The following is a 26057-nucleotide window of genomic DNA, read 5'->3' as shown; positions in this document are numbered from 1 at the left end:
TAAGGCAAAATAGTCATTAAACCAAGTTAAAATCAAAATGAAAAGTCACATTATGTCCATAGTTACATCTGTCCATCTTAAGGTTGTTAGATGTCACCAGTTTAAGAAGAGGCATCACATGTGATTGTTGTCGAATGTATTCGCAGACTTGGAGAAAGTCTTTTCCTTGAAGTGGAGATGTCCACCACGGGAAGCCTTCCACTGATGAAGTGGGGAGTGCCCCGCAGACCCAGCAGTTAGACCCATTGTGGAACGCAGCATAGGATTGAGCCCAGGACAGGAAGGCATTGTCTTGAGGATCAAACGGCAGACTCAGGATTTCTGGAGTCAGCAGAAGTAGGCTCACATAGATTATCAGGCCCATCTGAAACATACAAAGTCAGAGCATAGAAAGTAAAGACATAAAATGACATCACTTAGTTCTGGTCAGGGTGCCACCTCTTGACTGGAGTGTGATGTACCCATGAATCAATTCCTGGCACTTTGACAGCTGTGGGAGAAGAAAGAATAACCTGGTAAGGGCCTTCCCAGAGGGGCTCGAGGGATGGGCCCCCAGACCCCAGTGTTTTTATGAGGACCTCGGTTCCTGGCTCAAATAGAGGCTTGCTGGATTCAGAGGCTGGGTCAGGAGTCGTCTCCCGGAGTTCTGTTAATGCCTGTTGAAAAGCTGAGAGCTGAGTTACATAATTAGTTAACTCCAAGGCCTCAGGATCTATAACAATGTCTGTGCGTAAGAAAGGCCTTCCATAAATACATTCAAAGGGGGACAGTCCCTCCTTTTTGGGGGCAGTTCGAGCCCTCATTAAAGCTATGGGTAGGACTTTAATCCAGTTGCCCTGCGTTTCTTGAGTTAATTTGCGCAGATGTCTTTTGATAATGTCATTAGCTTTTTCAACCTTTCCTGAGGATTGGGGTCTCCAGGAACAGTGTAAGTGATACTCTATTCCTAGAGCTTTAGACACCCCCTGAGTTACAGCAGCTTTAAAGGCGGAGCCATACCTTTTGTTTCAGTGACAAACAAGTTGAATTCTGACCCTGTGGGCAAACTCAAAGCCGGAGCTTGCAGGAGAGCAGTCTGAAGAAGCTTAAAAGCCTTTTGAGTATCTGGAGACCAAACCAGTTTGTCGGTTTGGGCCTGCTGAGTTTCAGCTATCAGTTTATATAAAGGCCGGGCAAGTTCCCCATAGCCCGGAATCCAAATACGACAGTAGCCTGTGATTCCCCAAAATCCCCTCAATTGTCTTAAAGTCATAGGTAGGGGATGGTTTAGTATAGGTTTAATTCTCTCGGGGCCTATGGCCCTAGTCCCTTCTGATATGATTAGGCCCAGATATCTAACAGATTGTTGACAAAGCTGAGCCTTTTCTCTTGATGCCTTGTAACCGCAGCCTGCCAGAAAGTTTAAGAAATCTTCTGAGGCTCGTGAACAAGCTTCCTCTGTCTCAGCACAGAGCAAAATATCATCTACATATTGTAACACTACCGCTTCAGAGCTAAGTTTTGTAGATCCCGTGACAAACTTTGTCCAAATAAGTGGGGACTGTCATGAAATCCCTGGGGCAAAACTGTCCAGGTTAACTGGGAAGTTGGCTGAGTAGGGTCTTCAAAGGCAAATAGAAATTGACTTTCCTCCACCAAAGGCACTGAATAGAAGGCATCTTTCAAATCAATTACTGAGAAATATTTGGCTCGTTCAGGAATTTCAGACAATAGAGCATAAGGATTAGGCACCACGGGGTGTGAAGGAACTACAGCCTCATTTATTATTCATAAATCTTGAACTAATCTCCATTTATCATTTGATTTCTTTATACCCAAAATAGGAGTGTTGCATGGACTGTTACAGGGAACTATCAGTCCCTGCTCCTTTAAATTCTCAATGATGGGTTTTAACCCTTCCTTAACCTCAGGTTTCAGTGGATACTGCTGCTTATGTGGGAATCAGTGCGGGTCTTTGAGCTTGACAGCTACAGGAATAGCATTTTGTGCTCGACCCACAGATTTTCCATCAGCCCATACTCTAGGATTCACATTTTGTTCAACTAAAGGGAGAGAAAGGGAGGGCTCCATATTCATGAAAACAGAGGCATGGACCTTGCTCAGTATATCCCTCCCCAAAAGGGGTGAGGGTGATTCTGGCACGATAAGAAACTCGTGTGAAAAATAGCACAGAATCCCAGTTGCACGATAGAGAATAACTGAAGTAATACCTTTTGGCTCGTCCAGACAGTCCCATTACGGAAGCGGATCGGGAAGAAAGTGGGCCAGGGGCTTCAGTAAGCACGGAGTAAGTTGCCCCAGTATCTAAAAGGAAATTGATGGATTGGCCTCCCACCGTTATCAATACCCGGGGCTCCTCAGGTGTAATTAGGACGGGAGCTTGTGTGGGGACCCCCAGGCACCTTCAATCCTGGTTGTCTTGAGAGTCAGACCCCTGAGACCTACGCCTCTGGGGGCAGTCTCTCCTCCAGTGTGGTCCCTCGCAGACCGGGCATGGAGCCGGGGCGGCTTAGATGCCTGAGGGCAATCCCGCTTGAGATGCCCCTCCTTTCCACAGCAATAGCAAGCCCATCCCTTTTCACCTGGGTCCCTCTGGGCATTTTTCTCAGGCTGTTTAAGAACGGTTTTCATAGCCATTGCGAGGGCTTCCACCTTTTCCTTGGTCTTTCTTTGCCTCTCTTTCTTTTCCTCATATTCCCTTCCATCATAGACTGTCTGAGCCAGTTGTAACAGATTATCTAAAGACTGATTTGGTCCATACGCCCGTTTTGATAACTTACGGCGAATATCTGGAGCCGACTGAGTGAGAAATCTATCTTTTAAGATCACTTTTCCCTCTTCACTTTCGGGACCAATCTCAGTGAATCTGCGAAGGGCTTCTCTCAGTCTGTCTAGGAATTTACCAGCAGCTTCCTTCCCCTCCTGTTCTATGTCTGCCAGTTTGCCATAGTTTAAAGGCTTAGAAGGCGCCTGTCTGAGTTCTTCAAGACTACATCTGACAAAATGACTCTGATCCCATCTTCCTTTAGCAGTGTTATAGTCCCAGTCTGGTTCTGTAGCTGGGACCGCCTGACTCCCAGTGGGGAGGGCAGTTATCTCGTCCTCCCTCTTTCCCACTGATTCATTACCAAGCCATTCATCTCCGTAAGCAACCGCTTTTCCCAAAACTCGAGCTTTTGAGTCGGGAGTCAGTGTTTGTCCCAAGATATACATCACATCCTTCCAAGTAAGGTCATAATGCAGAGTAACACCTTTAAAAGCTCTAATATATTTTTTCTGGGCCCTCTAAATAGTCTCCCAGATCCTCCTTAATTCTTTGTATCTCTTGATAAGAAAAAGGCTTATTAACTCTCATAGACTGGTAATTTCTCCCGGTGGGCACTTCATGAAGAGGCAACAGCATGTGTGGCTGTCCCTCAGTCTCTCTGGCTGCTCTGCGCATGTCCCAGGGGTAGATTGGAGAAACCTGCTTTTCTTTATCTCTTTGCCTCCTGTCCTCCATCTCACCTCTTACTTGGTGGTTTGAGTTTCTACTGAAACCAGAGTAGTTTGAACCTCAGCTTGGAGCCCCGGATACGGGGGCAAAGTAGGAGGACAGGGGGGAGCGGAAGGTTTCACACCCAAATCTACACCCTTAGGACATAAGTCTGGCATATTTCACAGAGAGAAAAAGGGCAACACATACGCTACTTCTACCCATTTCCCTTGCTTTTTACAGAACCGGTCTAATTGTAAAACAGTATTATACTTAAGAGACCCTCCAACTGGCCACCGTTCGCCGTCCTCCAGTGGGTACCGCGGCCATGCAGTATCATATAGGAAGACCAGGTGTGTCTTCTTTAAGCCCTGGGAATCAACTCTATCCCAGTTTTTCAGGATACAGTTCAAAGGAGTGAGGCTGGAATTGTTAGCTCCTATCTTGTCCTGAAGGATCCCGGACGAGCCCCCAAGATGAAAGGTTGTTGCTGAACGATGAGACGCGGGATTCTTGGCCTCCGGAGGAGATGAATTCAACCCAGGGCCAGAGACGAGGCTGGATCGCTCAGAGCTTTTGTGTAATAAAGTTTTATTAAAGTATAAAGGAAATAGAGAAAGCTTCTGACATAGGCATCAGAAGGGGGCAAAAGAGTACCCCCAACAATGGTTTCTATAACACTACCTTAGCACATTAAAAGCAAAAACACAGCAAGCAAAACACAGCAAGCAAATCTCAACCCAATAACCACCTATAGAATAATTTTTCTTATGTTTTCTAAGAGGACTCCTTTACCCCTTAAAAAGGCTCTATGTTTATTAGGGCTTTTATATAATCAGGTTCTTCAGGCTATTTTATGATTAGGATATTATAAGCAATCATGCATATTAGTACCAAGGGCATAAATGCATTTGGCTAACAAACTACCAGCAAAGGAGTTTAAATTAAAACACTCCTTTCACCCTGGATAATCTCATAAAATACCACCACCTGGGAAACTTATTGATTAAAGTTCTAAATTGATTCTTGGAAAGAGATCGGGGAAGGCCTTCTGCCTATGTCACAGAAATTAGGGAGTAGTCTACTGAGGCAGGCATCAGAAAGACAGATATCATCTTTAAGGTGAGTGCCAGGGGCAGCTTTTTGAAATCCCTGAAAACCTGATCTGCTTGCCTGTCAGGCTTTCTCCTCGTGACCTTGTCATGGGTGGGATCTCGTGAGCTGGCCTTTTCGAAACCCCTGAAAACCTGATCCGCCTTGCCCATCAGGTTTTCTCCCTCATGGCCTTTCATGGGTAGGGTCTCGTGTGCCGGCTCCCGGCAACTGCACGTGTTACACACACTTGACTGCTAGGAAAAAGACAAAGACAACACGTGCTGCCAAACGCGGAGAAGAGAGAACCTTGCGCGTGGTCGTTGGGGACACAGTCGGTGCAGCCACTGTGGAAAGCAGTATGGAGTTTCCTCAAATTCTAAATCTAGAACTCCCTACCATACGATCCAGCAATTCCACTCCGGGGTCTGTATCCAAAGAAGATGCGGCCAGGACCTCACAGACGTATCTGCACCCGTGTTCTGCATCGTTGTTCCCGGGAACAGGATGCGGCCACAACCTGGCTGTCTGTCAAGAGATAAACACACACAGAAAACGCCATACGCACACAATGGAGTCTCACTCAGCCTTTAAAAAGGGAATCCCTCCTGTTGAGACGACATGGGTGAGGCCAGAGGACGTTATGCTGTAAAGTAAGGCAGACAGGCGGGGAAACCCAGCAGGAGCTCCCTGACCTGTGGAATCTAAAACAGACTCCAAGAAACGGAGAGAACGGTAGTCTCCAGAGGCCAAGAGCAGGGGTAAGCAGGGAGGTGCGGGTCACGGGGAACAACGTTTCAGGGCTGCCGGCGAGTAATCCTGGAGACCTGATGGGCAGCGACGGGACCGGAGCTGACCATACTCTGGTGTCGACTCAGTCCTGCTCAGAGGGTAGCCCGCACGTGTCCTCACCAGACCCACAGACCTCGGTGAACTGCGGGGGCTGATGGACACGCTCATTATAATTAGCATGACTGCAGTACTTATTTCACAGCGTAGACAGAAATCAGAACGTCAAGCTGTGCATGTGAAACAGATATAGTTTTTGTCAATTATACCTCAGGAAAGCTGAAAGGGTTTTCTCTCATTTAATTACACCAGGCACTGGGGAGTTATTCCATTTCTGATTTTAGGCGCTTGCTCTCATGCTTAAAATATGTTTTACATTTTTATTTCTGAACACGTATGCATTCTCCTCCTCCTCTAGAAAAGACAGTGTTCTAACGGTACTTCACTGAACCCTGGGTGCTCGTATACACGTGTGTGGGCGTGCGCACGTCTCTGTGCACACGTGTGGGTGTCTTTGTGCGTGCAAGTGTGTGTCTCTGTAATTTCCAAAGCTCATTTCGGCCACGCGTTCCTCTCTGTTGCACCTCACTGCCTCTCTGCCATCTCTGAGTATTGCTTCCTGTGTGAAAACTGTCAGCATCTAAGGACGTGCACCGCTGGAAATGCCCTCTTTCACGCTCATTCTCTTTTTATCAAGTTACTTGAGAACACTTCCTGTTTTGAATCAAGCGTGTGACTCAAGTACTAGGAGAGGAAAACGCTTGTCAAGGTTAAGGGATCCAGGCCCCCAGGGCCCTCCTCTCTTGGGACCTGGCCGGTGAGAGGCTGAGGCTCGGCCCACAGCGGGAGGCGGTGCCCAACCTCCTGGAAGCCGCGGGCTGTCCTCAGCTTGAAGCTCTGGCTTCCGCCCCTTGTAAGCACTCCGACAGGGGGCGGGTACTCTTCCTGAAGGCATCGCTCCAGTACCCTCTAGCGCCCCCTTTTGGTAGGGGGCAGTCTGCTCCCGGGGGGTTGCTCATTCTCTTGAGGGTGATCTGCGTTTCCTACAGGGAGTAGTTTCAGGACATTTTTAGGGTCTCAGTGCGGGCTGCCTTGATTTTTTTTTCCAGTTGAAATTTAGTTAGAATAAACTGTTTCAAACTGTAAATTCAGTAGGAAATACTTTTTAAATTTAACCTTCAGTTTCTCAGTTTATATGAAAGGTTACCTTTCTTTAATATGTAGTGAATTAACCCACTTGTTGACCTAGCTGCAGCACACAGGCCTCCGTTGCAGGGTGCGGGGTCCTTGGCTGAAGGGTGCCGTGTCTGGAGCCCTGACCGGTGATGAACCCTAACCCTCAGTGAGGAGCGCTGAGTCTCAGTCACGGGCCCAGCAGGGCCGCCCTCGGGTGTCACGTGTACCTACATGTGCCCCAGCCCTCCCCAGGTCGGTTCTCCTCAGGGAAGGAGGCTCCGCTATTCCTTTCTTCAGCCACTGCTGTCTGTCGTGAGCTTCTTCGCTTCTGACACTTAGGACAGACACCACCCTGGCCCTCAGCACAGTCCCGCCTCTCCTGAATCGCCATTTCTGCGCTCTCTGCTGCATTCCAGAACATTCCCTCACAGCTATACTCCGACGTCACATGTGGCCGCTCAGCTGTCTTCTTGACTGCCTGCCTTTTTTAACGTGTTGAATCTACTGGATTGTTCATGTCGAAAATGTTCAACTCTTTTCAGTAACTGCCTGTTCTTCTACAAAATAATCCACGTGCTTGCCTCCCTTTATGTTTCTGTGAGGATGGGTCCCTCTCTGTGTCCACACAGGTGGTCCTTCCTCTGACCCCAAGAAGATCCCTGCTGCCGGGGCCACACCGCCCACCTCTCCCCGCTTCGCTGTGGTTCCCTCTCCATTTGGGGAACTTTTCTTCTGCATTTGTCTGGGGTTTCGTGTTGCAGAAACACTCTCTGGAGCACGTCTCAGCGTCAGGAGCAGAGGAGGCTCTGGGTGGACACCACACTCGCGCCCTTGGGTGCAGTCTGAGCCAGCAGCCGATCACATCCACCTTCTCCTGCCATCACCTCGTCTGGAAATTAGCCGTGATGACGGCAGTAAGAGCCCACAGCCCCTCTGAGGGCTGGGGTTCGGGACAACATGCAGAGGAGGAACCTCAGGTGCAGAGAAAGGGCACCGCCACTCAAGGTTCCATGAGCAGCGGGCACACGTTCATAGGAACATCTGTTCCCACCAGAGTGAGAGCTCTGACCCCAATCAACACCCCCGAAAGCTTGCAGGTGATGGCAAGACCAGAGGAGACTGTGCCCAAGGACCCCGGGGCCCCGAGGAGGCAGGAAGCCCCCGGGGGCTTGTTCCCAGGAAGGCGGGCTGGACGGTGATGCGGTAAAGAGAGACGCCCCTGAGGGGGGCTGTGACGGGGGGAACCCACACTCCGGGGCAGGGGAGGAGTCAGTTTCCTTCCTGATTTCCTGAGCGTCTCCTCTGGGCTCTCAGCCACGCGGACTCCACTGAGCCCCAGGGAGACGCTGAACGTGTGTCCCTCATAGAGGACAGACTTGTGGACACACTGGGGAAGGAGAGGGTGTGAGGAATAGAGAGAGTAGCATGGAAACACACACACCACCAGAAGAAAACACTTCTCAAGGTTAAGGGATCCAGGCCCCCAGGGCCCTCCTCTCTCGGGACCTGGCGGGTGAGAGGCTGAGGCCCGGCCCACAGCGGCAGGCGGTGCCCAACCTCCTGGAAGCTGGGGATGTGCTCTGCATGAAGCTCTGGCTTCCGCCCCTTGCAAGTACTCCGACTCAGGGGGAACTCTTCCTGACGACATTGCTCCAGTATCCTTTCAGTTCAGTTCCGTCGCTCAGTCGTGTCCCACTCTTTCGACGCCATGAATCACAGCATGCCAGGCCTCCCTGTCCATGGGATTCTCCAGGCAAGAGTACTGGAGCGGGTTGCCATTTCCTTCTCCAGGGGATCTTTGCAACCCCGGGGTTGAACCTGGGTCTCTTGCATCTCCTGCATTGGCAGGCGGATTCTTTACGAAGGCCCCACCTGGGAAGCCCCAGCGGATACAAACTGCTACATAAACAACAACAGAACAGCAACAAAGCAGAGAGGTTTCTGTTGTTAGACACCCTGAGGGCCAGTATTATTTCGTGATACCCTGACAAAGGAAGACAAAGCTGGAAGACATACACTGCTAGATGTTGGGCCTTCGTGCAGGGCTCGAGTGTCTGGTCCAAGTGTTACGGTCTCCTGCGATACGACACCGGATGTCCAACAGCTCAGTGAGGAAAGGATGCTCCTTCCAATAAACTGTCCTGTACTAATCGGATTTCCATATGAAAAACGTATGTGGACTCTTAGTATACAACACACACACACACACACACCCCATCATGTCCCAAGGACTGAAGATATAAATCCAAAAAGTACATCTCTAGCTCTGGGAGGAACATACAGGAAATTTCTTCACCCTTTGCAGCAGCAATAAACATAAAATAAAATTAGATAAATGGGATCTAATAAGATTCAGAAATAATCTTTTCAAAATGCAGCAATGAGAGTGACCCTCAGCTAGGCAAGGAACAAATATTCACAAGGAACACGTCTGACAAAGGACTCGAGCATAATAAGAAAAAGAGAAAGCTTCCTGCTGTTTAGTTAAAAAACAGTCAATTCAATTATCTAAAACGAGGAAATGAGAAAAATGACTCAAACAGACATTTCATAAAATCGGATGAATATTCAAATGACCAAAAGCAATAGGAAAATGTTCCCAAATGCATTAGTTACCAGAGACATGCAAAGTAATACCACAAAGGTACCACCAGCCTTCACAGGGGGGCGAAAATAAGAAGGTGGGAAAGCAGAGGGACCAGTGAGGATGTGGGGTAACCAGAATGCTCAGAGTGTGAACTGATGCTATCACTGCGAAACATATTCAGAAGTGCCTACTAGAACTGAATAAATGCACAGCACAACACACGGCAATTACAGCCCGAGGTTTATTCCAACAGAAACGCACATATACGCTCACCACTGGACATGAATTAACACATTCAAAGCGACACTTTCCATCCTAACGTAAACTGGAAGCTAAGCAAATGCCTCTTTACACTAGGGGGGATGTACGCGTGGTGGTGATTCACACAATAAAATACTCCACAGCACCCAGGGTGTTGGACAAATCTTAAAATATTCAGTTGAGCAGAGGAAGCCACACACACACACACACACACACACACACACACACAGACTGCAGAGAATATTCACACTGAGATAAAGAACCATAACATGCACATTTAACCCATGCTGTTGAAGTCAGCAAAGTCATTACCTTTGGAGAGAAGTTACTGGAAAACCTAGGAGTGCTCATTCTGTGAGGATTCGTCAAGCTGTGCATTCTACATGTCCAATTTTAATCTATTACACTTCAGTAAAAGTCAACACACACATGGAGACACATCAGAGGAAAATTGCTGAACTCCAAAGGCAAAGTCTTAAAAGCACTGAGAGAAAAAGGACACATTCTTTTCAAAGGAGCAATGAGAAGATCTGCAGTCATTTGAAACAGAAATGATTAATGCCATATTTAAGTGCTAAAAAATAAATGCCAACCTAGAACCTCCCTGTCCTGTTTAATTTTCTTTAAGGCGGCCTTTGGAAACTGCCCAGCAGGGTAATGGGAAATGTGTAACAGTTACATCTATGAAAGAAAGCAAGTGATCTGTAGCACTCACCAGTTTCTGGGGAGTAAATACAGTGTGGCTCACGTCAAGCTTCAAAAGTGAGATCACTGAACCTGCAGTGGGGGAGGGATGTTCACAGTCAGCTGTCAGGAACTGGCTTGAGCTGGTTGCTCCACACACCACTGAATGCAGCTGTCGAGTGAAACTGTACTAATCCCGGGGCCTAGGGCTGCCTGTAAGGAAGCAAAGTTCAGGACGGGTCAGGAGGAAGAGAGAGCAAGCAAGAGGGTAGGAGGGAGGGAGGGAGAGACAGAGACAGAGGGAGACAGAGATAGAGGGAGACAGAGAGACGGAGACAGACACTGGCAGAGACAGAAATATAGAGAGAGACAGAGGGAGAGATAGAGATAGAGGGAGACAGAGAGACGGAGACAGACACTGGCAGAGACAGAAATACAGAGAGAGACAGAGGGAGAGATAGAGATAGAGGGAGACAGAGAGACGGAGACAGACACTGGCAGAGACAGAAATACAGAGAGAGACAGAGGGAGAGATAGAGAGAGAGGGAGACAGAGAGACAGAGAGACTGAGACACAGAGATAATGAGAGACAGGAAGACAGACAGAGGGAGGATAGAGAGACAGAGAGACGCCGGCAGAGACGTAAATACAGAGAGACAGAGGGAAAGGCAGAAATTTTATTTGGCCAACAAATAAGAGGATTTTAGATAAAGCCCTCAATAAAGAGTTTTTATATGTATCTTACATTGCTCATTATACAGAATTGTAAGATACATTCAGCAACTCACTGACTTTCACCAAGGAAATTATTATCGCTGTGAGTGATACTGAGTCACAATTCTGGTTGAAGTAATCCTGTGAATCTGTACGTCTTTTGGTTGCAGGCTCTCTCTAATTGTGGTGCAGGCTTCTCCCTGCAGTGGCTGCTCTTGTGGTGGGACCCGGGCTCTAGCGTGCTTGGGTTTCAGCAGTTGCAGCAGGCAGGCTCAAGCGGTGTTGCACGGGCTTAGTTGCCCCGTGGCGTGGGGGATCTTCCCAGACTAGGGACCAAGCTAGGGATCAAATGTCCCCGGCATTGGCAAGAGGATCCTTAACCACTGGACCACCAGGGAAGCGCCACAATTTTTCTTTTTTACGAGAATAATGTACTTACGTATTTAGTATTTAGTAGGTAAAGGAGTATTATATATCACCATCATCATAAGACCTGGTAGTTGAGGAAAGAAGAAAAGTAAAAAAGGCTTTAAAAGCTTTGATATGAGTTTACACTTGTAAAACCAAATCATGGCCAGTTTGGATAGGAGGCTTGGGGCCAAGGTGTAGTTCACGTCAGGGAGTAGTTAGGGGATGAGGGCTGCCTAATATAGCATTGGGTTTCCTGTAGAACAGTTTCAGGAAGCCCTGTTCTTTTCTCAGCCCAGCCCAGGGCAGAACAGAGAGACCCACACAGAGCAGAAAGAAAACTGCTTGGTCCGATGTACTCGCTGAGATACAGAACTGTCAGACTGTTCTGGTCCAACACACCACAGACAGCGCGTTTTTCAGCTTGCTTTGTTTCTGCCTCTAATGTCTTGTTGTTGAGTCGCTCAGTCGTGTCCGACTCTCTGCGACCCCAGGCTCCTCTGTCCATGGGATTCTCCAGGCACGAATACTGGAGTGGGTTGCCGTGCCCTCCTCCAGGGGATCTTCCCAACCCAGGGACTGAACCTAGGTCTCCTGCATTGCAGGCAGAATCTGAACCGTCTGAGCCACCAGGGAAGCCCTGAGGGGAAAACAGAGGTGTGGGCCAATCTGGAAAACTTGAGGTGAGCTTTGCAGCGGAGTCTCCTGGAGACAGGGAGCATGCCCCTGGATACCTCGGCATTGTTGACTCCGATTCTGTGCTGTAGACCCATAGATCCACAGTGGACACGCCCATATTTAATGGCTGTGGTTAATTGTCTGCAAGATATCTGTTAATAAAGCTGATAAAAGCCACTAATGACCATGAGCGAGGGAGAGACACACACAGAGAGGCCAGAAAGACGCAGTTACACGGGGCTGTGTTGGTGTTCATCTCAGTCAGCCAGGGTCATCCTGGTTGACTTTACTCTAGCCTTGACTTCACAAGCCTCACACTTTAGCCTCTAGCCACTACCCTCGGCCAGGCCATGAAACTAAAACTTGATTCATCACTGTCAAGGTGACAGTCATGTCCAGCATTCAACCTGGCTCCAGGGAATCTCGTCTTTTCATTTTGACTATATAACCTTTGCTGAGTTTTCATTTCTTTGAGGCATTTAAGACAACCTTTAAAATACTCTATAAAGCAGTTTTAGTTTTTAAAGTAGTTATGATTGCTTTTAAATCATTTGTTTATTTTTGGCTGTGCTAGGTCTTTGAAGCTGTGTGGGTTTTTCTCTAGTGACAACAGGGGGCTACTCTCTAGTTGCGATGCACTCTGCACTCTTTGTGGTGGCTTCTCTTGTTCTGGAATACAGGCTCTAGGGCACGGGCTCAATAGTAAGGGCACACGGGCTTAGCTGCTATGCAATATGTGGGATCTTCCCGGACCAGGGATTGAACCTGTGTCTCTTGCACTGGCAGGCGGATTCTTTACCACTGAGCTATCAATAAGACAGTTATTATTTTAAGATGCAGTGTGGTCCGTAGATTTAGGCTGATATTTGACAGAAAATCTAGCACAGTTATTCTTTACTTATTAAGAATTTCAGGGGTAGGCAGCCGCAAGGCTTTTTCAGCAATTCCAGGAGTTCCTACAAACCTTAGATCTTGTATTCTTTCACCTCAGTGTGTTCAGTATCTCTGCTGTTGTAGTCAAGCTTGTTGTCTCATGGCTGCAAGATGGCTGTTGCAGCTCTAGATATCACATCATCATCATATAGCTGCTCATGGACAGGATTAAAGGAGGCAAAAGTCTTATGAGACCCTCTGTTAATAAGAGAGAAATGTGACTCCAGAAACCCTGATATATTCCACATTAAGTATCATTGACCATCCACGGTCTTGTGGCCCCCTCTGGACCAGTCACTGCAAATGGGATTGTTGGATTGCCTTAGACCCAAACTGCATCCTCTCCACTCCCCCTTCCCCAGTCCAGGGTTGGAGCACAGCCCCTCAGACAGAACTAGATTTCTGTTAATAGGAGACTGAGCCCTGGCTGCTGTGTAGACCGCCATCACCATCTGGCAGAGCTCCCCCTGGGAGAAGCAGCTGTTCCTGGCTTCAGGGACAGAGGACAAGGGATTCCACGACGGGGCTCCTGTCCTGCGGGCTCCGTGTGCACACACGCCCTCCCATCCCCCGGCCCTGCTCTCATTTCAGCACCCAGCTGGGGGCCCCACTGGGTGCCAAGCCCAGGGCCAGGTCCCGAGGTCTGTCTCCCCATCACTCAGCTCTGGGATTTTGTGTGTGCTCATGGGCCAGCCCTGCCTCCCCCGGTTCCAGCACCGCCCGGGAAACGGGCAGAGAACCCACGTGATAAGATATTTTTAATGCACTCGATCCCTCCGGGAATGTACCATATATTGCAATATTAAACACTCAGAGGAGGATGTCGGGGTTCTCCATTTTCAACACGAGGAACCGTTGGCATAAAGTGATGTAACTCTTTGCCCAAGAACAGAGTAGGGACTGACGTCAAGTCGGCGTGCTGCACAAAGCGTGTTCTGCTCACGGGGGGGAGAACGGGGCTCCCCCCTCGGGGTGCACCCGGAGAGAAGTTGAACCTCGTGGGGGCCCAGAGGGAGGAACAGCTAAGGGGCGCTGCGGCCCCTTAAGGGGAAGTGTGCCGGGCGGGGAGGGCGCTCTTCCCCTTTGTGTGAGGCTGTTGGTGTGGAAACGGCCCCAGAGAGGCCCTGCGTCACATCCCCTTCTCCCGCGGGCTGCAGGCTCCGGCCCTCAGCACCGACTTCAGGACGCCCCGGGACAGGGCTGGGCCATGGCGCCCGGGCCCTCCACCCTCCTGGGCCTGGGTGAGTCCGGGGGTGCCGGGGCCGGATTCCAGGGGCAGAGGGGCTCTGCTCAGCCCTGACTCCAGCCCAGGAGACGCCGGGGTCCTGGGGGGCAGCACGGTTCCCCCTCCATCCCCAGGGGCGTCCTCAGCTTTGGCCCAGACCAAAGTGACGAAGTGACGGGGAAGGTTCGGTCCTGGACGTGGGGTCGGGTGTGGGGTGAGTGAAGACTGAGCCAGGCTGGCCTGGAGGAGGGTTGGGGTTGTCTGAGATTACTTCAGAGAGAGGAGACGTCTTGTATTCAGATGTAATGTTGCGGGGGCGGGCGTTGGGACATCATGGGAAGACGCCCGCCCACCCCACGGCTCCTCGAGGCCCCGGGACTGCAGCCCATGAGGAAACCACGAGGCGGGCATCTTCTCACTAGCGCTTCTCTTCCAGCGCTCTGTCTGGCCCAGATGGCCTGCACCCAGCAGGGTGAGTCTCCCCCAAACCCCTGTCTCCCCAGGGCGGACCTCGATGAGAGCGGAGCGGACCCTGGGGGTCTGGGGGCCTTGGCTTATACCCCGAGCTGCTAACAGCCCCTTGTGGGACCCTGGCCCGGGTCTCCCCTGTCCCCTCTCTGCCCTTGATGGCCCCACAGGGACGACCCAACCCTCAGGACCGGGCTGAGCCCACGAGCTCACCCCCCGTGAGCCCAGACCGCCCCCCGCAGCCCCTTGCAGAGAACAGCGCTTGCCCTAGCAGACGGCCCCGCCATCTCCTCCAGCCTCCCCTGGACACCCCTCTGAGGCTGCCCATCTCCTCCAGCCTCCCCTGCACACCCCCGTGAGGCTGGCCGCTCTCTGGGTTTTCTTTCACTTTCTGAATCTCCCCGACCAGCCCGGCCCTCCCCACGGTGACCCCTGCGCCCTGCCCCTCAGCCCGGACCGTCCTCCACATCTGCTCAGCTCAGGAACCCCCTCCCTCGGCCCCCAAGGGGGCAGCTCGGCCTCCCATCTGCCCCCCTCTCTGAGATTCCCACACTCACCCCCAGGGCACGCATCACTGCCCGTATCCATGGGTTCGCACAACTGTTTGTGAACGTGTGTCGTCCCTCTGGACTGTCAGCCCCAAGGGGGCAGGCGCCGGGGTGTTTCCCCTATTTGTGGAGCCAGAGGCACATGCAGGCATCAGTAAATGGATGGGCGGGACTAGATGTGGTTGAAAGAAAGGGGGGGGTGAGGGGTGAGGGGTGAGGGAGGGGGTGTGGGAGGGGGTGAGGGATGGGGAGGTCTCCCAGTCTGTGTTGCTGAGTCTGAAGGGCAGCTGCCTGTCCTGGTTGTGAAAGTGTGAGGTAAGGGGAACAGTCTGCAGGACAGGGAAGTGAAGTGTGTGTGTGTATGCAGGTGCTTGTGTGTGTGTGTATGTGGGCAGGTGTGTGTGTATATGGGTGTATGTGTATGTGGGCAGATGTGTGTGTGTACGTGTGTGTGCAGTGTGTATCTGTGTTTGTGTATATGCGGGTGCAGGTGTGTGTGTATGTGGGCAGGTGTGTGTGTGTGCAGGTGTGTGTATGTGCATGTGTATATGTGGGTGTGTGTCTGTATATGTGTGTGCACATGTGTATGTGTGTGTATGTGCATGGGTGCATGTGTGTGCAGGGGTGTGTGGCTGTGTGTGTGCATGTGTATATGTGGGTGTGTGGATATGTGTGCATGTGTGTACACATGTGTATGTGTGTGCTTGTGTGTGCGTGCATGTATGTGCATATGTATGGAGGAGTTGGAGGACAGGTCTGGTCCCACATTCCCTGGCGGGTGAGGGTCGCTGTGTCCAGGGTGAGTCTGCAGAGACCATCCCTGGGTTTTCTCAGCATTCTCTGCCTCCATCCCAGTGTGTTTCCATGTCCTTGTCACTGAGGCTTCTGGAAACCCCATGTATCTCATCTGGGTGGGGGTGCAGTGGGGGGTGTGGTGGGGGCTTGCAGCCCTGTAGCAGGAGGTTGGCTTCAGAGTCAGTGACGTCCCCACAGAGGCAGGGGCCGGCAGAGCTCACTCCTCACTCACTCACTCACGTTGTTGTCTTTATTTGGAGGTTAGGTGTGGTTTCAGGAGGTGCACACAGGTGTCAAGTTGATGCTGTGGGGGATGGTGGAATTTGAGGTATTTAATTTTGTGTCTCCTCGGCTGGCCCATGGTCATTTACGTGGTTAAACATTCTGGGTGTGTCTGCAAGGATGTTTTGGGATGGTCTTAACATTTAAATCATTGGGTTTTGTCCACAATGTGGGTGGACCTCATCCACCCGCTGCTAACCTGGACTGAACAAAAGCCTGGCCTCCCCTGAGCGAGGGGCCTGTGCCAGCAGACTGCCTCTGAACCTGAAACACAGCACCCGCTCCCCTGGTCTCCAGGCGGCGCCCACCCTTCAGATCTGGGCTCGCCCGGTGCTGCGGAGTGGACACAGGGACCCTCACCCCCTGGGGCCGATGGGACCAGAGCTGTGCTCCAGGTCCTCCACACACACACCCCTGCACACACCCCCACACCTGCACACACACATACACACCCCACACACCCCTGCACACACTGACACCTGCACACACCCACACCCCCACACATGCACACACCTGCACACACACATAGACACCCCACACACCCCTGCACACACCCCCACACCTGCACACACCTGCACACACACATACACACCCCACACACCCCTGCACACACCCACACCCATACACACACCCCCACACATGCACACACCTGCACACACACATAGACACCCCACACACCCCTGCACACACCAACACCTGCACACACCCACCCACCCACACACACACACACATGCACACACCCACACCCATACACACCCCCCACATGCACACACCCACACCCATACACACCCCCCCACATGCACACACCCACACCCATACACCCTCCCCCACATGCACACACCCACACCCATACACACACCCCCACACACATGCACACACCTTCACACATACACCCCCACACACACCTGCACGCATGCATACACACATACCTGCACACACACACACACACACACCCCACACACCCCTGCACACACCCCCACACCTGCACACACACATACACACCCCACACACCCCTGTACACAACACTGACACCTGCACACACCCACACCCATACACACCCCCCCACACACATGCACGCACCCACACCCACACACACCCCACACACACACCTGCACACCTGCACACACACACCCCACACACACACACACAGCCCCCCACATACATACACACACCCATACACATACACCCATCCACATCCCCCCCACGCACATGCACATGTACACCCTCCCTGCACACACACAAATCTGCACACACACACATACCCATACACACCCCTACACACATACACACCCCCCACACACCCACACACATATATACCTGCACACACACACACATACACCCACACACACACCTGCACACACACACACACACACACATGTATATACACCCATCCCCCCCTACACTTGCACATACACCTACCCCCCCAAACACAATCTCTCCCGGGACAGGCAGCTGCCCTTCCCTTCAGGCCCAGCCCAGGTCACTCCTACCCACTCAGAGCCCTGCTTTCCTCGTCCCAGGAATGACCCGCTCATTCCCACCCTGTGTCCCCTCCCCCTCTCTCTGGAGTGGCTGTGGGCAGGGAGGGAGCCGCCCCCCACCCCCAGCAGACATGTCCAGGCCCCCAGCTGCTCTGTCACCTCCCATGTCACCCTGAGCGAGATGTGACCAAGTCTCAGGGTCCTTATGTCAATGGGAAACTAACCGCAGTGACCGGAATTCACCTGCTCCTGGGGTGGGCATGGGGGTGGGGCTGTCCACTGTGGGGTGATGGGAGCGTTCTGAAACTGGATTGTGGTGAACATTATACAACTTTGCAAGTTTCCAAAAAGAAAAAGAAGCAAGAAGGTAAATTGTGTCGTGTGGTGATCTCCACTGAATTGTGTTGTTCAGTTCAGTTCAGTCGCTCAATGGTGTCCGACTCTTTGCGACCCCATGGACTGCAGCACTCCAGGCCTCCCTATCCATTGCCAACTCCTGGAGTTTCCTCAAACTCACGTCCATTGAGTCAGTGATGCCATCCAGCCATCTCATCCTCTGTCGTCCCCTTCTCCTCCTGCCCCCAATCCCTCCCAGAATCAGGGTCTTTTCCAATAGTCAGCTCTTCCCATCAGGTGGCCAAAGTATTGGAGTTTCAGCTTCAGCATCAGTCCTCCAATGACCACCCCAAGGGACTGAATCTGCTTTAGGATGGGACTGGTTGGAATCTCCTTGCAGTCGCAAGGGATCTCAAGAGTCTTCTCCAACACCATAGTTCAAAAGCATCAATTTTTCGGCGCGCTCAGCTTTCTTCACAGATCCAACTCTTCACATCCATTACATGACCACTGAAAAACCATAGCCTACTTGACCAGACGGACCTTTGTGACTTGCGTGTTGGTTGTGGTGATGTCCACCAAAGTGGACTGGATGCGTCTTTGTGGTGATTCTCCACTAAGATGAGTGGACTGTATTTTGTGGTGATTCTCCACTACGATGAGTGGGTTGTATTTTGTGGTGATTCTCCACTAAAATCAGTGGACTGTATTTTGTGGTGATTCTCCACCAAGATGAGTGGACTGTATTTTGTGGTGATTCTCCACTAAAATCAGTGGACTGTATTTTGTGGTGATTCTCCACCAAGATGAGTGGACTGTATTTTGTGGTGATTCTCCACTAAGATGAGTGGACTGTATTTTGTGGTGATTCTCCACTGCAATGAGTGGACTGTATTTTGTGGTGATTCTCCACTACAATGAGTGGACTGTATTTTGTGGTGATTCTCCACTACGATGAGTGGGCTGTATTTTGTGGTGATTCTCCACCAAGATGAGTGGGTTGTGTTGTGTGGTGATTCTCCACTGCAATGAGTGGACTGTATTTTGTGGTGATTCTCCACTACGATGAGTGGACTGTATTTTGTGGTGATTCTCCACTAAGATGAGTGGACTGTATTTTGTGGTGATTCTCCACTACGATGAGTGGACTGTATTTTGTGGTGATTCTCCACTAAGATGAGTGGACTGTATTTTGTGGTGATTCTCCACTACGATGAGTGGACTGTATTTTGTGGTGATTCTCCACTAAGATGAGTGGACTGTATTTTGTGGTGATTCTCCACTACGATGAGTGGACTGTATTTTGTGGTGATTCTCCACTAAGATGAGTGGACTGTATTTTGTGGTGATTCTCCACTACGATGAGTGGACTGTATTTTGTGGTGATTCTCCACTAAGATGAGTGGACTGTATTTTGTGGTGATTCTCCACTACGATGAGTGGACTGTATTTTGTGGTGATTCTCCACTAAGATGAGTGGACTGTATTTTGTGGTGATTCTCCACTACGATGAGTGGACTGTATTTTGTGGTGATTCTCCACCAAGATAGTGGTGTGTTGAATGTGGTGATTCTCCACCAAGATGGAGTGGATTGTGTTAGTGTGGTGATTCTCCACCAAGATGAGGGTGATTTCCTGTGGGATTCTCCACTACGACGAAGTGGCGTTGTGTTGTGCTGGTGATTCTCCACTAAGATGAGTGGGTTGTGTTGTGTGGTGATTCTCCACTACGATGAGTGGTCTGTACTTTGTGCTGATTCTCCACTAAGATGAGATAACTGCGTCCAGTGCTGGTCTCCTCGGGACAGACTGTGGGGTCCTGCTCTCCCCTCCCAGGGACCCTGCCCAGACCCTCCATCTCAGCTGAGCCGGGCTCCGTGGTGCCCTGGGGGCGGCCTGTGAGTATCGTGTGCCGGGGCCCTGCCAGGGTTACGACCTTCCGCCTGGAGAAGGACAATAGATACAACTACAAGGATGTGGCTGTCACGTCCGGAGGTGAACAGGAGACGGAGGCCAGACTCCACATCACCGCCCTGCATGAAGACGCCGTCGGGCGTTATCACTGCATCTATGGAATAGACTCCCGCTGGTCTGAGCTCAGCGAGGCCCTGAGCCTGGAGGGGACCGAGGAGGCCGTCTCTGCCCTGCCCACAGGTGTGCCCGGGACCCCGCTGCGCCCTCTGCCCACCGCCCACCCCCGTCCCCGGGCCCTCTGCCTCTGTCCCCTCTGCCCACGCGTCCCCTGCCTCCACGCCTGGCTCAGCTCCCCGAACCTGGTCTCACCGGGCAAGTCAGGGACCCCTGACCAGGGCTGGATGGTGCTTCAGGGCACCTTTGGGGTGAGGCCGTCCGTGTCCTGTGTGTGGTCAGCCCCCAGGGTGTCCTGGAGTCGGGGTCCGTCCAGCACACTCTGACCACCCCCCTCAGAGGAGGTCACCATGAAGAGTCTGGGCAGTGATGCGGGGCACGCTCCGGGAGGTGCAGAGGGTGTGACCCCAGCAGGATGGAGCAGGGGGCTCCGCCTTGCCTGGCCCCGGCCCCATTTTCTCGGGAGTCTCGGGGTGTTGTCCGGCGTTGAGTGAAGGCCGTGGGTGGCCGGCGGTCGGATGCTCAGGATGGAGAGGCGCCAGGCTGAGTGGGACAGACCCTGGGCAGCCCCCACACAGCACCAGTCCTTCTCCTGTCCCCCCACCGTCACAGGACCCCCTGGAGGCGGCAGCTCCTCCACCGCTCAGTGCTGCTCCTCTGCTGGTGACTAACCGACCCCCGCCTGGAGGGGTGTCTGGGGGGGGATCTGTGCTGGGATCAGGGCGCAGCCCTCTCCCGGGCTTGGTTCAGGGACTGTGGGAGCTCAGCACGGGCTGGCAGGCGCAGGGCACCGGGGTGTCTCTGACTCCTAAGCACCCCGGGAACAGCACCCACGAGGCTGGATGACCCTGCACCGGGCCCCTGATGGAGTCATACCAGGACGGCCCATCGTGGGCGGCACTTCCCGGACCTTCTTAGAGCCTCCGCCCCTTTTCCTATGCAGAAAGGAGCTTGCAGGTTCTTATCCAAAGGCCCAGGGATTGGAAGGGAGGAACCAGCCCAGGGCAGCCAGACTGGACCCCAGACTCGGGGGTTTGGCCGCCGCTCCGCACCGCCCCCTTGTGGTCAGGTCCAGGGCGGGCCCGGCTCCGCGCTGAGAGAGGGACTGGGGGGCTGTGAGCCAAACAGAAGGGACCGCTGATGGTTATGCCTGAGCAGCCCAGAGGGCAGACCTGCCCTCCCGGAAGGCCCTGAACCCGCCACGTGTAGGAGTCCAGCTCAGCCCCCTTCCATCTCGCTCCCTCCCTCCCATTTCACGCTGTGGAGACTCATGTCCAGAGCAGAACCCATCACCGAGACTGCCTGGATCCAGTCCCGCCCTCCGCAGCTCTGGGCCCCCGGTGCAAATCGAATCACCCAATCCTTCCACGTTCCTCGTTGCTTGTGTGCAAAACCGGGAATAAATGCACCGACCCCGCAGCTCTGCCTGAGCCTGGAGGAGTGCTGATCTTACTCATACGAGGAGATATTTTCTTCCCTCCTCGTGGTGTGTGCTCTTTGGGGAAAGAGGGAGAAAATGGGCTTTGGTGTTGGTAGTATTCCAGCTCTGCCAATGCGCTGTGGACACAGGGCTTCAGCTCTCAGACCCGGCTTTGTAAAGCGGGGATGGCAAGTCCCAAGCCACAGGACTGGTGTGCGTGTGAGAGCTCTATATGTGAGTGTGAACACCACAAGCACCCAGCAAGTGTGTGTGGGGGGGCGGTATGCAGCAGGTGCCCCATAAGGGCATACTGCTGATAATCTGATTCCACCCTCCCAGCTCCCACAGGCCTGTCGACGGAGCAGGTTTATATTCTCATCGGGGTCTCTGTGGCCTTTCTCCTTTGTCTCTTCCTCCTGGTCCTTCTCCTCCTCCATCATCAGCACCGGAGAAAACGAGGTAGTCTCAGGGACAGGGTGGGGTGGCCGGGCAGGCCGTTTGGGGGTGCTGGAAAGAAGGCTTCTCTTCTTAATTCACACCTGACTCTCCTCAGGGTGGCCCAGAAGCAAAGACGAGGAGCAGAGACACCAGGGGAGGTGAGGACCCTGGTGATGACCTCCCAGTCCACCTGTCCTCTGCCCCCAGACAGTCCTCAGGGCTCACATGTTCTTTCTCCTCAGGCTCAGCCCAGCTGTGGATGTCCTAGATGGGACCCCAGGTAAAGACAAGGATGGGGGACAGGTCTGGGGGGGAAGCAGGGGTTCAGGGCATGCAGGAAGCAGTGTGGGGGTGAAGCATTCCAGGACGTTGAAGGTGGGGAGGAGATGAAATATGAAGCTGTGAGGTCAGGCATGTGTGTCTCCTAAGCTCCACCTCAGAGAACTGAGCCTTTGTCCTCCTCCCCTTCAGATGTGGCCAGCGTTGACAGATTTCCTGACATGGACGGAGAGGTGGGCACCTCGGTAAGTGCTTGCATTCATCAGCTAGTGCTCTGAACCAAAGCATCTGGAATTTAGCAGCTTAACAGAAGCATCTCAGGTTCTTGGGCCAGGAACTTGGAATCGCATCGGCTGGGTAGTTCTGGCCTCACGGTCTGTTCTGAGGTTGCCGTCAAGATGCTGAGCAGGGCTGCACTCATCAGAGGCTCGACTGGGGCTGGAAGATCCACTTCCATGATGCTCACTCCCCCGGCAGTGGGCAGGATCTCACATCCTCACCACACGGGCTTCTCATGGTGGTCAGACTCCCCCAGAGGGAGGGACCCCAAGAGAGAGGGACAGAAGCCACACCGTCTTCTGTGTCCTCACTGTGGAGGTGATATGCCCTCACTCTGCCACCCAAACCCACCCTGCCTCTTTATCCTCAGACCCCTGCTGCAGGAGGCCCCCAAGAGGTGACCTACGCCCAGCTGAACCACAAGCCCCTCACCCAGAGGGCGGCCAGAGCTGTGTCCCCGCCATCCACAGAGCCCCTGGCCGAGTCCAGCACGTATGCAACCATTGCCAGACATTGACCCTGTGCCCACCTGGCCTCTGCCCTAAATATGCAGGAAGTCACACTTGCAAAAGCCCGAAGTGGACATTGGGATAGTTTCCCTGTGGAATGATTCCTTTCTGGAAAGACATCCAGTCAATTCTCCTGCAGGCAAGAGCTAGAGTCCTGAGACCTGCAGTCAACTTCTAGGAGATTCAGTATCCATGTGGTCCCTCCCGCAGTCAACTAGCTGCTTGGAGAGATGTAGCACTTGTTTCAAGAGACCCAGCTATGGTGTTTGTTGGCTGTTTCCAGAGACCCAGGTGTGGTGCTTGGCTGTTTCCAGAGACCCAGGTATGGTGCTTGGCTGTTTCCAGAGACCCAGCTATGTCCCTACAGCTGCCCAGTGGGCTTCAGACATGTCCTGTGAATCTTCCACTGGCCCTGGAGATCTGTTTTGTGTTCCCAGCTGACTCTACAAACCTTCCTAGAGTTTGGGTGGGGATCTTGAATCTGGGCTGCACTCACGCGGCTGGTAGCTGATGCCCAGTTTTCTGGCTCACACTTCACCTTGTTCATCAGTCAATGTTCTCACAGGTCCAAGTGCGTCAGCCCTTCATGCAGCACTGGGTACACAGGTTCTAGGTCCCAGTCTCTGCCTCCACCGTCCCCCAAAACTCAGTGAGGGAAACAAGACAAAAACAAGACAATCAGTGTTTTCTGACCCAAGAGTGTGTCTGAGGGGACTTGTGTCTGGGTGAAGGCGCAGAGATGCCCCACCTGCATACAGCTCCCATCCCTTCACAAGCACACAGCCATGCATGCACAAATGCACTCATATGTACCCAAACACACCAGCACAGTGTAAAGGGTGTACATGCATACATACCCCCTGAATGCACATATACACACACAGACATATATGCACACACTGTACACACGCATACACTCATGCAGACACCCACACGTGTGGACACGATGGGCTGGCCGAGGGAGCTGGTGAGGCCATGACTGCACAGGGAGGGCCCCTCAGGCTTTATAGGTCCACCCCGAGGAACAGGCAGGCCCCCGTCTCCCACCCCACCCCAGTTCATCCCCACTGGATGCCATGCATTCCCCAAACACGAGAGGGCTCACCAGCTGTAGGACACTGTCCTTGACCTGACCTTCACCCCTCACCAGGCTAATGCCCGTCAGATTTGGGACTGGAGGCCATTCATCCCAACAGCATATAAGTGTCGCTGTAACAAATTACCACTCACATAGCGGCACCAAACGATGCAGCGTATTACCCTACAGTCCAGGACGTCAGAAGTCTGAGATCAGTCACACGGGGCTGAAATCCGGGGTGGGCAGGGCTGTGTTCCTTCTGGAGGCTCCAGGGGAGGCTCCATTCCGTTACCTTTTGCAGCGTCTGGGGGCCGTCTGCACTCCTTGGCTCATGGCCCCTTCCTCCATCTTCGGCTCCTCCCTCTGACTAGGACTCCTGCTTCTGTGGTCACGTCTCACCTCCTCACTCTCTGACCCTCCTGCTTCTCTCTTGTAAGAACCCTGGTGATTACATTGGGTCCACCTAGAATATCCAAGGTCATCTCCCCTGCAATAACCTTAAGACTGAGCCTTAACTCGGTCACACCTGTAACGACCCCTTTTGCACCTAAGGTAACACAGCAGCTGGTTCCTGTCTACCGGAGTGGGTGTCCATCCGCAGCACCACCTCCGTTCGTGGGCTCCTCTGGGCTTGAATGCCTCACTCTGAATTCTACGCATCTCCTTGCAGGGATGGTTCCTTCTGCTTCCACTAGCTTGTGAAAGAATGAATTCCTGAGAGTCTATTTCCTGTGTCCCTAGAAGCTCCATGTAAGAGGAGGTCGGGTAGGAAGCAGGGGAGACTAGAAGCACGCCCACCGTGTGACCCGCAGGTGCCCATAGGGCCCAGTGGGCCCGTGTGGCAGGACTGTGGCTGCCCAGCACCGTGTCCTCCCTTCCTGGGCTCCCAGCGAGACGATCTCCCAGCCTCCTTGCGGTTATGTGTGTCCTGGGATGGCGTTCACAGTGAGCCTGTGCACGGAGCTGCTTCCAGGCCTGGCCCCGAGCCCTCCCTCCCGAGATGCTCACTGTTGGTCCTTCTGCTGGCGGACGCGGATGCCCTGGGCGACCTTGGCGGCACACACCGAGTGTGGTGCATGGCTGCCTGGATGCCGTGGAGTACAGCTCCCCGTACCTCTTGTATTAGTCCTGTTCCGGGTTCTGGTAAAGTTGATGCTTTAACAGGTGTGATACAGGCATATTCTGGTGTGAACATAATAAAGGGAAACCTTTAAAACGTAGCTGGGAAGCCTAGAGGGGCGCTCTCTCGCCTCTCCCCTCTGTTGCAGCTTACTTTACATTTCTGGGCAGGAAGACAGTTATCTTACTAGGCAGCAGCGGAAGGATGATTTTCTCCTGGCCCAGCAACAGTCCAGCCAATGAGAAAGAGCAATAGCTCAGCTAATGAGAAACGGCAACAGCTCAGCCAATGAGAAACAACCGTAGCCCAGCCAATGAGAAACAGCCACAGCCTGGCCAAAGAGAAAAAAAGCCACAGCCCAGCCAATGAGAAGCAGCCACATCCCAGCCAACGAGAAACCATCAGTGACCTGAATGCTTGCTTTTCTTCAAGGGGCTTTGATTCAAAGCAGCCTCTTCCAGCTTCCTCCTTTTTCTTTGTTAAGTAACATTCCTCTCCTTTGTTCTCTGGATTTGACTGTGGTTTGCCATAGTTTGAATGTCCTGAATTGCAATCCCTCTGCCATTCCTAAATAAACTCATACTAATGGATAAAACAATAACAACCCAAACTGGACTTTGAATTTTAAGGCTGACGCCGGACACCTGTTTTCCTGGATGAGCTGGTGATATGCCTGAATCAACTGTACAGGTCTCCTGCCTCTCTCATTGCGCCCTTACCCCAATTCCTGAGCAAGAATCCTCTTCCTCGGGCGCACATATCAAACACAAACCAGTCAATCCAGGGTCCACACCCCAACCACCTCCTTTATGGGGGTCCACAATCTGGGCCACTATCCACCTGCCCTTGTCACCCCAGGTCCAGGTATAGGCTAACCAGGGACATCCCCTCCACCCCAGAAGCAGCCAGGAGAG

At 52.5% G+C, this 26057-nt stretch overlaps 2 protein-coding genes and 1 long non-coding RNA gene across 3 annotated transcripts in view; 2 read left to right on the top strand and 1 right to left on the bottom strand.

Annotated features, from left to right (window-relative positions):
* Positions 1-26057, top strand: part of LOC122421171 (leukocyte immunoglobulin-like receptor subfamily A member 6) — a 161461-nt gene that overhangs the window by 79450 nt on the left and 55954 nt on the right. The window lies entirely within an intron of this gene.
* LOC122421187 lies at positions 10017-12921 on the bottom strand. The gene is made up of 3 exons (XR_006263462.1): positions 12829-12921; positions 11218-11271; positions 10017-10157 (listed from the first exon to the last, which is right to left on the bottom strand). It is a non-coding gene; the product is annotated as an uncharacterized LOC122421187 (long non-coding RNA).
* Positions 13771-25720, top strand: LAIR1 (leukocyte associated immunoglobulin like receptor 1). Its single transcript, XM_043437042.1, has 9 exons — positions 13771-14038; positions 14459-14494; positions 19769-20086; positions 20633-20683; positions 21780-21899; positions 21994-22036; positions 22121-22158; positions 22350-22402; positions 22807-25720. The coding sequence occupies exons 1-9, from the start codon at positions 14005-14007 to the stop codon at positions 22951-22953; spliced, it is 840 nt and encodes a 279-aa protein (XP_043292977.1). The 5' UTR covers positions 13771-14004; the 3' UTR covers positions 22954-25720.

This window comes from Cervus canadensis, chromosome 18, assembly GCF_019320065.1.
Source record: "Cervus canadensis isolate Bull #8, Minnesota chromosome 18, ASM1932006v1, whole genome shotgun sequence".
In the NCBI taxonomy this organism is placed as follows: Eukaryota; Metazoa; Chordata; class Mammalia; order Artiodactyla; family Cervidae; genus Cervus; species Cervus canadensis.
Note: the sequence above shows the minus strand (reverse complement) of the source record. Positions and strands in the feature narration are given on the sequence as shown.